The sequence below is a fragment of the Pyxicephalus adspersus genome, chromosome 2 (assembly GCF_032062135.1).
Source record: "Pyxicephalus adspersus chromosome 2, UCB_Pads_2.0, whole genome shotgun sequence".
Lineage (NCBI taxonomy): Eukaryota > Metazoa > Chordata > Amphibia > Anura > Pyxicephalidae > Pyxicephalus > Pyxicephalus adspersus.
In genome coordinates, this window is record NC_092859.1 from 73,962,124 (window position 1) to 73,976,011 (window position 13,888).

The window sequence follows — 13,888 nt, forward strand, 5'->3', positions numbered from 1 at the left end:
ATAAGACGCACCCTGATTTTCCCCCCACTTTAGGGGGAAAAAAAGTGCGTCTTATGGTCCGAAAAATACGGTAAACAAGAAGCACTTACCCACATGTAATTCTCCAAGTAATGAGGTAAATTCTTCATTGCCCTCCAAAACACGCAATATATTGGAAGATTCTATTCTCTCCAGCATCACTGACCAATATACATAAATTTTCTGGTTAAAGCCCACATAAACCAGGCAGGGACTATTCTGACCTCCCCTGCAGGCATACAGTCCTGATAAAGTGAATAAAATTGTATAATCAAATAATGAGCTGCAAAAACTTGTAAAACTGTATGCAAACTGGTACTTACCAGCACAGAAGGCACTGACATTTTCATCAACCTGAAAACGCAGGACTGTGCGATTGTGATCAATAATGTACGTTTGTCCATCCCATGCACAAGCAACAACTTCCTCTTGACCATTCCCCTAAAAGAGACATGAAGAAATGTATCTGAAGAAGCCACATCCATTACACAGAAGTGGGCTAAGGTCATGTGCGATATAGAATTAAGTCAACATCATCATTCGATCAATCACACACAGATCAATAACGTACAAAGGTCATGTTAGTTCTCAAACAAAGCAAAAAGTAAAATGCTGTTGGACAACCTTCCTACCACATCAACAGAATGAAGGGCTTGCAACAGGATTTAAAAGCTGCACTGTCTTACCGTCACATCCAATTTCTCCAGAGCAAACAACTGGTGATCAACTTGAACTGACCACAACAGCCTATCAGAACCTTGCATGAGTTTCAGAGTGCCTGAAAACGAAAGAAATATATATCTACTACAAATAAAGTATCAATGCTTAATACAAATTCATTAGATTGTGAGCTCCTTAGAGACGATTAGCGACATAATTATTAATTCTAAAGTCTGCATAATATGTTTGAGCTATTTTATTTATTATTAAAAATGTAATTAGGTAACTTTAGGTTGGATGTAGTCAAATGGTTGCTATAAAACAAAGTGAAAAGGTATGACAATTGTCAAGATTTTAACATCAATTTTTTTATGTACATTAACTCCCCTAGTGGTAATCTCGATTGTGACTCAGGGTGGGTTTTCCATGCAAAAAGCGGTAATCCCGAGTCACACTCGGGGTTGTTTAAAACATAAAAAACCCACTTACTCTATTCGGTTGTCCCCCCCCCCCCCCCCGCGCCCGCGCGGCATCCTGCTGGTCCCCACAGCTCCTCCGGACACATCTTCTCTCTTCGATCTTCTACCGGCATGTGCAGAGACGTTCTCCGGGTCGGTGCATGCATCAGTGCGGGCGAGAGGATCAGCAGGAAATTTAAATAATTTTGTATTGGATTCAATTCAAAATAGCTGTATTGAGTCCAATACAAAGACATTTTTATATAATATATATATATATATATATATATATATAAAATTATATTACAATATATATATATATTATACAAGCTACTACACAGGTTTATTACATGCGCAGTGAGATCGGCAGGTTTTTTTCCCCATCTACGTCACCCGATCTCGCATATGGGTCGGGTGACGTAGGAAGAAGCCCTTAAGGGAGGAGAAAATGGTGGCGCCCGGAGCTGGATGGCTGGCCTGAATACAGATGCCGGGACGACGCAGGACCTAATAGAGGAGACCTCTGGATGGATCGGACCGCCCTGTGGTATTGAAGGTAAGTGTATTTTTATTGTTATGGGGTACTTTTGAGTTTAGTTCCTCTTTAATGTCTCCACTCACCATCTAGCGTACAGAGTGCAAACAGACCAGCTTCTTTGTTCCCCACACCTGGTCCTAAAGAGAAGAAATTTATGAATTAAATTAGAATAAAACAATAAGAATACCAATAAGAATAATAAAGACAAATGCTCAATGGCAAACAATTATGGCCAATAATAAAAGTTGTACCTGGCGCCAAATCAGTCCATATCTTTGCTTTCTAATAGTCATTTACTAGAAACATGTACGAATAGCGTGCCAATCCTCCACTGTTCTATGCTAGTTTACAAAACACACAACCAAGCAGAGAGTAAGCTAAAGACCTATCTACTTCTAAACACTGGAGTAAAGTAGGCAACCAAGGAAAGAAAAAGCAATGCTTTGACGAGTGACGGGCTAAGTTTCAAAACAACTGACACTATTTGGACTAACACAGAACCAGACACACACAGTAAAACCCTCTATACCAAGAAATTTACAACCATTATGCCCAAAGATTTATCACCAACACATGCCACTGTAATCACCACTAAATCCAGGGGGTGACACCACAGTATTACCATTAGGGCTAGGGAGTTAGTAGTTCCAGATCTTGGAAGTAGGACACATTTACTAAATTTTTACACACATCCTTTATGATTTCAAGGGTGTGTAGCAAGCAGACAATAACTGTGCAGCTATCATTAGTGTACCCCCAAAAAATTGTCTCGTCTTGAGCATCAGATTGTGGAACCAATCAAGGCTAAGCACTGGTGTTCACAAACGACTACAAGGGTTACATACCCACCTTGTTTTATGCTGCCAATGAGGTGTGTGGAAACATTCTTATTGTGAATCCGGCCAGATGTTTGGTGGAGGATCACATCCCTGGAAGAAACTTCCCTACAGAGAACAGAGAAAACTATGTTATTTGAAAAACAAATAAAAATTTAAAGACAAGATTTTATAGCCAAAAGGTTAGCTTTGCAATTGATTACATAAACAGGTTTAAAGAATTATACAATGCTATCACAATACCAAGTTTCAATACTGTAAGAAAAATGAAAAGCTGCCATCACAGATTTTCATTCTTTAAATATGACAGCGAATCAGAGTACTGAAAGATGAGAAATATAAAAGTCAGGCAACTAGTACTCTCAGGTTATCAATTGCAACATTCCCATTTCTCTCACGCAAGGGGTACTATAAACTCTTACTACCCGTAGTTATTTTACTGACAATCATCTCATACAACCCCACATTATTGTCATACTGAGCACGTTTGTATGGCTGCTGGCTCCAATAACAAAAATTAAAGCTTAAAGCCCGCAGTTAAGGCATATCTAAACTCACAATTTTATTTTAAACTCACAAACTTTAAATAAATGGTAGACAACCCTTTTATGTTAAGTAAAAATTCTGTGTGTTTTTTTCTTTTTCAGTGCAACACCTTTAGGCAATTGAGAATGAATGGGAGCACAAAGCCTCCTAGGATACCTATGCCAAGCATTCCAGGCGGCTCGAGTGCTCCCTTCATTGTGTTCCATCTACGTCACCCGATCTCATGCCTGGGTCAGGTGACATAGGTAGAAGAACCAGGAAGAAGAGGCAAAGATGGCGACTCAGGACCCAATGCAAGAGACCTCCAGACCGCTGGACAGCCCTGCAGGATTAAAGGTAAGCGAATTCTTTTGTTTTGGGGGACTGTTTCAACTCTTTAAACACTGCCTACTTTAGGCCACAGTGTTCATCATCAGTGTCATGTAGTAATAGCATTACAAAAATCATAAATTATTACAAAAATAGAAAAGTTTTTGAACATGTGCAGAAAAAACCTAACACCCAAATAATATTTATTTACAAGGTATCAAGGTATACAAATTAGTCATTAACTGAACAGACAATTGCCTCTGCTTGCTTATCTTGGGAAGACTTGGGACATCCCATACAAATACACATAGATACAAGATTTTCTCTACATCTACATGCTTTTGTTAGATGAAATGTGTCAGCACAACTGTACATGAACCAAGTAGTCGTTGTGGTGTGATAATTTTGTGACTGCCTTTTTTTTATATTAAATGAGAGTTTTAGGTGTTGTAATGCACAAATTTTAAATTCCAGCTTTACCAAAATATGTGTCCTCACCTAGCTTCAGCTGCTAGTGACCCTTCAGAGGCCAGGCTAGTCTCATCAGCCCAAGTACACCTTAGAACTGCATACCCACAACCTGGCTGGGACACCATCAGTTCAGGAGTGCCATCTGCTCCAGGATTTACAGAAAGACTATCCACCTACAAAGCAATAAACATTTTGCAGGTTCAAGTACCGGTATATCTAAAATCAAATCTCTAGTCCCATAGCACATACATTGCTTTAAAAAGCTATACAAATCTTAACACACTTCCATAAAGTAAACCTGCGCTACAGCCAGGTTTTCCAGCTATCTTATTGGTCTATATAGAAAATTGCCTTGAGAAAGAATTGGGTTGTTAACATTATTTACCCTGAGATGTTTTTCACAGCAGGGAAGAAAAGGCCCCTCTAGCCCTACATTCTGAGTGGTGGTAACTCTGTTCTGTATATTATTGTTTTTTGTATTTAATGACCATTAATGTTTACATAAGGGAGTGTAATGTAAATAAAGATAGCAGTATTATTTTAAAACATTTTTGTTTATTTTGCACAAACTGTCTGGTTTTATTTTTTTTATTACTCTACATTCCTACTGTATAGGGGTTTGTGAAACAATTCCTGCTAAATAAAGATTTAGTTGCTGAAGTCTTTATTGGTGTGCTTGTCTATTATGCCAATTAAACCTTACTACTTATCTAAAGTAGCTTACCTGTCCCTCAAGAAGCCATTTTTTTAAAGGTACAAGCTGACCATAAGACAGGTCAGAATCTGGGGGACACTCCCAGCGAAAAGCCCGAACTACCCGGTCAGTGTATCCCAAAACTAGCTCAAAGCGACCATCTCCATCTACAGAGGGAAAATTCACATTAGCTGGTATAAAAAATTTAGATTTGTAGACTGTAAGACATTATGTTTTTAGGAAGCATTTGTAGTTTTGTTCTTTAAGAAAACATTAACCACTCTGAAGAAGCTTTTATGCCAATTCTAGTTTCTACATCAAGAAGACAGGACAGACATTGAAATGTCACTTTGAAACATGCAACTTTTTTAAAGAACAAAATACCTATTATGTTACCCATGTTGTAGCTGTCACAGCCTTCTATAATGTAGTAAAGTTTCACAAAGCGGCAAATCCACCTACTGATGGTATGCTCTCCTACAAAATTTAGCATGCAAGCTGGAGTCTCCAACTGCAAGTTGGAAAACTTGTGAAATGCAATGAGGTCCCAGGCTTTGCAACCAAGCAATGGGGTTGTAAACAGGGTTAACATTTCCCTTATTTTCTTGCATTACTAATGAAGACAGGGATGTAGCAATGTTTTAGAAAAGAATCCATACATATCTATCCATACCTAGAACATTTAGAGACTGAAGTTCAATTTAATAATCCACTACTGCCACAGCGCAAACTGCCCACTTCAGAGTCAGAAGTAAGGCAGTGGCTGAGCACCACCCAAAGCATGTGCCATTTAAAATTATTTTTCTAATTTGTGTGACACAAATCATTATCCAGCAAGATTTCTATAAAAACCTTTGCCCTGTGAATAACTGCATTTTAATTCAGTCCGCTCTTACCTATATCACTTATCAAAACAAGCTTGGTATTGGCAGGCAGATGTTGCGTGTAGTTGGCTTTCATTTCCTCCCCCATGAAGTCCCAGGAGTTATCCAATTTGAAGCTCAAGTCAAACAGATGGAACCATCCCTCAGCACTGACAGCAACCACGACATTCTTAGAAAAGTAATAAAGAATATTTTTTTAAATAAAATGCTACTACATAGAGAAATTATTATATATTATGATAAACAACCCTAATAGTCTTCAAAAGACCCAACAAGCCAAAGATTTTCTAAAATCACAGAACCCATAGAAATTGACAATGGGGGATATTGATTTTAAACATTTCTTTATAGTTGGGCAAATCCAAATTTAAAATTAAATAAAAGTGGAAATATTGTTTGGCATAAAAATTGCACATACTATATTTTAATTCTACAGGTTTTCCACTTTCAGAATATAATATTTTGGGTATTTTACATAATGTTCAAGCCTAAAAAGTTGTGAGGGTTTGAATTTATATATTATGTTTTTAAATGCAGTGATGTAACAAAAAGAAAAACATTTATGAATGGATTTGTCAACATTTTACCTACCCACAATATTATAAATGGGTTTGTAAACAGATCAATCCATTCCAGCAAGGATAGGTGCCATGGATGGGAGATGGCAGCCTTCATATTTACTGATTACAGGTTTCCTTTACCAAACTGTGTGCCATCATTGTTAGATATTACCTTTGATAAACGAGTCAGCCAGAGGAGTTTAAGGTTTAAAGTAAATATTTAAGATTTTATTCTTTCACATGAAAGCAATTGTTAAATAGATAAGGGACTGTCATTAGGGTACAAATTGCTCTAGGTATGACGTGCAGGCACTTACAGGACGCCTACACATACCTGCAGCAATTATGATCAGTAGGGAATTATTTTGGCAGAAGGTTTGCATACCATTAAAAAAAAAAAAAAAATAAATAAAAAACACAAAAATCAGCTTAAACAAGAATGCATAAAAAAAAAAAATATATATATATATATATATATATATATATATATACACACATACATATACACACACATACAGGGCAAACATGTCAAAAACTTGAAATCAAATGGGGACATCAACATCTCTTCTCTTACCTTTCCTTTGTTACAAACATCTCCTACACCCACACAGGTCAACTGAAAAATAAAGATGAAGAGTTTTGATAATGTAAGAAAACAGTAATACAAGTAGGAAAACTTTTAAAGCAAAGATTAATATTGCTTTAGGCAGTACTAATTAGGTTCACCCAATTTTTAAAGTAAACCTTTTCCCCCTAAAGTGAAATTGTACTTATTATTATTGAAACATGATTTTGAGACATCAGTGTGTGTTTCCTCAAATCTATTTGTAAATACGTAAAATCACACGTCTACCATGTTTCTTCTTGGCACTAAAGATGTGTTATGTGATTTTATGATGTATCCTGGGAAGTCTATGTGTTAGCATGCATGATCTGGAACATAAACCATTGGTGTCCCAGTGAAAAAAAACAAGACAAACTCATATTTTATTTTTTATATTACAAAAAAAACAATGTTGTGTTTTTAGTATACAGTAGGGGCTGCCCACATTACCAGTAATTACATGCAGTTCCAAAGGGCTATCTTAGTAGATCTATTGTTGCCAGGTTTTGTTGATTACCCCGAGTTAATTTGTTTTTAAAGCCTTTCTGATGCTGACTTTCCCTGCTTAAAGTGTACCTAAACTCAGAAATTTCACTTTACAGAAAAGGGTAGACAACTCTTTTATGTAAGATAAAAACTCTGTTTGTTTTTTTATTACGTGCAACACCCTTTAAAAAAAAAAAAAAAAAGCTGCAGCACTACTCCCTAATTCTTGATCGTCTAAGTGATGGAGAATGAATGGGAGCGCAGAGCCTCCCGTGATACCTACGTCACGCATCCCAGGAGGCTCTTGGGTGCTCCTTCAGCACATGCCAGAGCATCTTGAGCATGCGTAGAAGGAGCCCTTTTGTTAAAAGGGAAAAAAATCTTACACATGCACAATGCAATTGCCAAGTTTTTTTTCCCCAACTATGTCACCCGATCTCGTGCCTTTGTCGGGTAACATAGGAAGAAGAACCCGGAACTGCTCTGCGGGATTGAAGGTAGGTGTATTTTTTTTTGTTTTGGTAAGGTTTGAGTTTACTTCCTCTTTAAACCAACGACACTTAGCTCCAAGAGATCTGAATATCTGATCCTCTGCAGCACTGTGACTGTTGTCCCTGGGTCCTATGTGGCATTGGGATCATTGAGTGACCGGGTATTTGGCACTCTGGAAGTGTTTGATGCCGCCAAGGGTGGGCTAAGATCTGCTCCACAGAAAATATTTAGGGCACTGCCAGAAGAACTGAGCTTGGGTCTTGTTTGTAGTAGGAAACATTAGTAACAAGGGTTATATTCCTCTACCTAAAGTCCAGGGGGATATGAAGAAAACTCATTAACAAAATGGGTAACATTCAAAAAATTCATTGCAAGCTTGTAATATTATTAATAAACAGATTTTATATAGCACCGACATATTACACAGCGCTGTACATTAAATAGGCATGTAAATTACAGACAGTGACACAGGAGGAGGAGCGGACCCTGCCCCGAAGAGCTTACAATCTAAAAGGAGGTTCTATGCCAGGCAGAAGAACATTATCCTTGTGTCAGTGCCTGCCAGGCCCTAGCAGTATTATTCATCTCTCACCATGCCCGTGCAGCATCGGGTCAGCCATGGGGTGCTCTGGTCATGCTTGTACACATGCAGCTTCCCGCTGGTGTCTCCCAGGATCAGCTCATTAAGCTGCAAGGAAACACACACAGGGGGCGTGGTGAGTACATCAGTCATGTGACCACCATCCGTCAAGCACCCACTATTCCCGCTTACCGAATCATTGTCCGCGTCCCCGAGGCACAGCGCGTGCGGGAAGAGCGAGCCGCTGAACTCCAGCACCGCACGCTGCACGTAGCTGAGGGAACGCATGGCCAACCGCTCTACGCAACCAGCGCCATCCCTGCCACTGTCACCACAGCTGACGCTCTCCAGAGCCGGAAGTGACAGCAGTAAGGGGAAGTGGGCGGGGCGTACATTACCCGGGAAAACTCAATCCTGACTGGGCACAGTGGACGTGAAAAGCCGTGACATGGGTTTATGTTGGCATGTAATAGACACCTCAAGCTTTTTTTTTTTTTTTTTTTTTATAAGAACTGTTCTTTGCATTCAACACCCATAAAACATAGATACAGTACAAATATAAAGAATGCAGTATATATTACGTATTCATGGTGAGTCAATTTAACAAAAAAAACTCTTAAAATGTAAACTCTTAAAATGTAAATAAATAGGCAACGGGCTGTATTTCTATATGATTCATCCATCATTTCGGCTGTATTTTCGCTCACAGCTGTTGGAATCTATGTATTGCTAGTTGCAATGCAAATTCTGACACCTAGTGGTCACATATCAAAAGTGCACAGCAGGCACAACAGTGAATGCTAGGCTTCGAACTGCCGAATCTACATCACATGGGGATTATTTATGCATACACTTTCTTGTGTTAAAGAATTACTTTAAAGAAGTCTTTACAAGCCACACTTCCATCTACAGAACAAGTATTACCCGGCTTACAGTCGGTTATGTATAGTAGTAGTATTGGTGTGTTGATGTAGAAGCACACATAATAACATGCAGCCATGACACGTGCAGCCCTTACTAGTTTTGTGTGAGCTGAGACTAAATTAGAGAAGTTATGTTGCGGATATCCACAAGGTGGCGCCCTGCACATTACTGTCTAATCCATGACTTGATCTAAGGGGGTCCCTGCGGTATATGGCAGCAAGGCAATGATCGGGCTGCGTTTTATGAAAGAAGGAAGGTCAAGAGTATTGTCACCATGGTCCGATCCTGCTAACAAATACCCAGCCCAGAGAAATTTTATGTCACATCATAAGACTGCCTATAGCCATCATCACAATACACTAGCCTTATGCCCATTGGGGTTAGCGTGCTGCAGAACTAATAAAAGTCCTCCAGATGCACATGGTCTTATTCTACAAAGGAGCGATCCCCCTGTAGAAATGACTGATGAGCCAGCAATGCGCCCGCAGCTCCCTGCAGGCAAGGACAGCCCACTGTAGTGACAGCAGCCAGGTCTGGTGACGTCAGCTCCCAGTCATTGTTTGAACAGGTGAGGGAGGGGAGAGGTGAGGGAGTGTACACATGCACTGACACTCAGCACACAGCACTGACACTCGGCACCGAGGAGTCACAGACATCAGGGCTCTTACTGCTGCATGATGTTACCATCTCTGGTTAGAAGGTGGCTGCACAGACCAAAGGTAGGAAGCCTGCACACATTCAGCATTGTTACTCTATTCTGAGCCTAGGATCGTACAATTGTTCATCTCACCCTGTCATATAGACTTTTGTCTTGGAGATCTGAGATGGAAAGTGTTAATGGTGTATTATACACATCTCCTGCAGAACCTGTTCAGGGAATCTGAAGTCAAGAGAATGTACCCATCCCATGTGCGCTGTGTACAGAGAGCAGGGTAGGAGCTCACCCAGCATGTTTCTTGCCAATTTCCATTGTTCCAATGACACACATCATCACCAGGGTGTGATATGTCTATAGGAAGCTGGCTCTCATGTTCCCATCAGGTCTGTCTGTGTTTCATGACTGAAAGTGAATCATCACCCTTGTTTGTGTAAAAAGTTTTTGTTTTGCCCCATGGCTTTCCCATGTGGCTAGAAGTAGGGAATGCTTGGGATTGATTTGCTTTATCGAACATGGCAAAGATGATTAACAGAAGGTGAACTTGTTACACATCCAATGATTGCAATCTATGATCTTATCACTATATATTATGTGGTTTCTTCTTAGCCAGGAAGGCGTTTTATATTCTTGATTTATCACAGCCTGGATTAGAGGAAATGTATTTAATATTTTCCAGTGTTTCGAGTGAAAAACTGGATTAGCAAGTTTTTTTATAACATACTGTACATACTTTCTCTGTCATTCTGATATTTTAATATATATTCTAGTAGAGTTATTTATAAGTAGGCACACTTTTGATAAACAAGAAATATATATATATATATTATAATTTCCTCATCATAAAGTGTCTGGAATAAGTACTGTCCCCAAATGCTGCTACTTCTGAGTGTTTGCTGCCTTGGCCTGGCTTTTAGCTCCCATGTGTGAAGGAGGACATGCACAGGGCCTCTGTCACTGAAATGATACAAAGTATAAACACCACCTGGCAGCAAGAGTACAGCATTCTTACAAAAGTTTGCATTTCAGGTTGAGGAAGACTTGAGGGGAACAGAGTATTTCTTTTATTGTTCACGTGACCTGTATGAGAATATAAATGTGGAAACTTAAATTGCTGTATTTCCGTGTTCCTTCAGCTTCTAACCTGGTTTTGGTGGTACAAATCCATAGCTGGCAATAAAAGTTTAGGTCTCTTATATGAATTAAAATGTGTGAGATCTGAATGAGCCCTTAAAGAGGTTTCAACTCACTTCCTGTCCTGTTGACACCAGACAGGAAGTGGGAGAGAATATACAACAATATCTGTGCTATGGTGAGGTTTACCACACATAAACTACTTGACTGCGGTGGCCAAATGTGTCCTGAGGTACAGGAAATGTTTTGAGGCCAAGCTTACATAATGTAGGTTATTCTGTGTCTCAACACTTTGATTAATTTTTCAGCACTTTTCCAAATAAAAGGACAGATTGTCATCACACTGCATACAGCTTTAAGCAGCCCAGCCTTTCTGAACAGCGCACTTTAACAAATGGAAATGTAGTTCTTGCTGCCATTTAAAATGATTGTCCCCCTGATGCGCAGTTTTATGGTGCAAGGATGGACCTTGGTCTACCTGCGTCCAGGATGAGCAGAGAAGGAGAGCAGTGTCTGCCCTGTGGCTCACATAGCTGTATGTTTGATCTGAACTGTTGATATTAGGACCTGCCACAACATATGAACAATGGCAGCCTGGTAAAATGAGCTTTATCTTCAGGCTGCATGCAGTAATTATGAAATTTATTTAGAAGTTCCAAAAGTTATATTAGGAAAAGATATATGAAAGCACTATATAGTGCACTAAAATAAAATAGTTCAAACTTTGCCTATACCAGGTTAGGTGACCACATTTGGATTTAAGGGCACAGGATGATTACTGAAAAATTCTATTACAATTGATATCAGCAAAACCCAGAGGCTGGAATTAGTCAGCAGTGGTAAAACATTTAGCATGCTGTTACAAGAATTATCCACAGGCGATACAAGCATTAGCTAATGGGCATATGTTGTAATACAAACCATACCAAGGATATCGTCAGACAGTTAAGTAAGTTAAAAAAGACAGATGCCTTAGAAGTAATCTTTCACAAACTTATAGCAGTTTAGGTTCAGAGGAAAGCAAAAGGAAAGTCCAGTATAGCTATGATTTATGGTACACAGGGGAAAAACCTTCTCTCTGACCTGACAAAGCAGTCACATTAACTTCCTGGATCCAAAATTACCACTCATAACCTAATTAACTAATCAATAGTTGTATGGAAATGATCCAAACTATTTAAAGTTCAGAAATAGGAAGGTTAGCCAGTTATAACATCTGTTCTGACAAAAATATTAAAGATGCAGCTGCTGATTTTTTTTGGGGGGAAATGCTAGCATTCTGGCATACCACTATAGATGGCTCTACATCAGTGTGCCCTTTACTGGCTGCATGCTTGTCCTAGGTCAGTGACTCTGGAACATACATAGATCAGAGGATCGCCATTCCTGCCTAGCAGCTCTCGCCTTATTTAAGGCTGTCCAATCACTCCTACACTGCTGGGAACATTCCCCCTACCTTCACCTGACCACAAGTAGATCCTGTCAGGTTGTTTGGGTTTACCTGTCTTTCCTGGGCACAAAAGTCCACCATGGCCAAGTAGTAACTGGACGTTCTAATTTTTTTTTTTTTAGTGTTGTCAAGGCCTGACCGCATGGCATGGAAATATGGAGGCTGCTTTTGCTGTACCTTCCCAATGACTTTCTTTGATGTAATGCCTATGCTACTCCAGAGGCAGCTGATCATAAAGCAGGATTTTTTTCTTTTTTAAAAGCAGTCTATTATTGGTGGCCCCCATAAATTTTTCATGAATGAATTACTTTCTGTTCCACTCTATTCACAAAAATTTTCAGAATGTCTCTTTATAGCTACACTTAAAGCCTTAGTCACACCTACTTACAGAAGACAATGCTTTGCTTTCACTGGAAATGAGGAAGTTGCATATTTTTTGTCTCATAATTGTATATTGCACCTGGTATTCTGCACGGCTTCCTTAGAATACGCAGGGACTTTAATATAATACCAGAAAAGCTGACCTTAAGGCAAAAGTATTTAGTTTTATCTATAGTAGTATTCTATTGTGTGTTTTAAGATGCAAACTACTTAGAAAACTCTTTTTAATGGATGATTTTTTTAGAAGAAAGTAAAGGGCATCCTTGAATCAGTATGATCTTGCAGTCATTGTTCTCTTGCTCAGTACACACAGCGTGAAAATGCCCTGTCACTTTCTAGAACCTGTGGCTACATCGAGACCTTTCAGAATATCTGCTGTGGTGTAGCATAAAGTGTACCTAAAATAAAAACATTAATTAAAAAAATATTAGGGCTTTAACCATCCTCCATCAAAAATAATAAAAGTTTTGACATTATGTGTACTTTGTTTGACCAAAGAGACACAGCTAATTATACCAGCATCTGGCACATATCAGAAGGCATTCTGTGACAACCTACAGGAGCAACTATTTTACAATGCAAACTACAAACACGCAGCATTCATATTCCCAGTTATGTGTCCAGACCAGCTACCCCATCCCAAGAAGGAAGAAAGGAGGTCAATATATGTTATTCCCTACAATCAGCTACTGCACAATGCTGACGGCCAATAACTAAGCACTAGCGCCATCAAAAAAGCAAAGAAAACGTGACATGCTTTTTCATACATGGCATTTTATTTCTCTCCTGGCAGCTGAATGAAATGGCCAGGGAGCAACAAAAAGAATGTTGCTTTGCCTGCATGGACTAAACAAAGTTTTTTTTCGTTGGGGCTGGGTCAAATTTTGGTTTGTATTCATATTTCTTCAAACTCTAAATATGACTCACTGCTGTTTTGATATCAGCTAAGATCTAGAAAATCTACAGTGAAAACCTATCATACAGTGGCTTTGTATGTTGGGGTGTGTGGTTATACCAGTTTTGTTTCTGCAGCTTAATCTAGGAATTTTTGAATTACAAAGAATATATATAAACGTTCTTCATAGGGAAAGGGCTGCATGGCTAAGTAATGTATTATTGATTATAGCTGATTTGTGGAACTGTAATGTGTTTGTATGTCCAAAATTAGTTTAGACTTAAAAGGAACCACTGCCGACTATAAGTCTTTG

The 13,888-nt window shown here is 39.0% G+C and overlaps 2 protein-coding genes across 5 annotated transcripts in view; one reads left to right on the top strand and one right to left on the bottom strand.

Moving 5' to 3' along the window:
- The window catches only part of ITFG2 (integrin alpha FG-GAP repeat containing 2), a 10,666-nt gene extending 2,173 nt beyond the window's left edge, over positions 1 to 8,493 (bottom strand). Inside the window, exons 1-11 of one of the 3 annotated variants that reach the window (XM_072401022.1) lie at positions 8,329 to 8,493; positions 8,149 to 8,244; positions 6,549 to 6,590; positions 5,427 to 5,583; positions 4,561 to 4,697; positions 3,864 to 4,009; positions 2,524 to 2,618; positions 1,758 to 1,811; positions 705 to 796; positions 342 to 459; positions 94 to 263 (exon numbers count right to left, since the gene is read on the bottom strand). In XM_072401022.1, coding sequence (XP_072257123.1) covers positions 94 to 263; positions 342 to 459; positions 705 to 796; positions 1,758 to 1,811; positions 2,524 to 2,618; positions 3,864 to 4,009; positions 4,561 to 4,697; positions 5,427 to 5,583; positions 6,549 to 6,590; positions 8,149 to 8,244; positions 8,329 to 8,424 — 1,203 coding nt within the window. In that variant the 5' untranslated portion in view covers positions 8,425 to 8,493. Of the gene's footprint in view, positions 1 to 89; positions 264 to 341; positions 460 to 704; positions 797 to 1,757; positions 1,812 to 2,523; positions 2,619 to 3,863; positions 4,010 to 4,560; positions 4,698 to 5,426; positions 5,584 to 6,548; positions 6,591 to 8,148; positions 8,245 to 8,328 lie in introns of all 3 variants that reach the window. The other 2 variants (XM_072401021.1, XM_072401023.1) reach the window with 2 other exon arrangements.
- A 1,168-nt stretch (positions 8,494 to 9,661) lies between these two features.
- LOC140323718 (lateral signaling target protein 2 homolog) overlaps positions 9,662 to 13,888 on the top strand; it is a 22,597-nt gene continuing 18,370 nt past the window's right edge. Inside the window, exon 1 of one of the 2 annotated variants that reach the window (XM_072401024.1) lies at positions 9,662 to 9,779. In XM_072401024.1, the coding sequence (XP_072257125.1) occupies positions 9,735 to 9,779 (45 nt within the window). In that variant the 5' untranslated portion in view covers positions 9,662 to 9,734. The remainder of the gene's footprint in view (positions 9,780 to 13,888) is intronic. The other variant, XM_072401025.1, reaches the window with a different exon arrangement.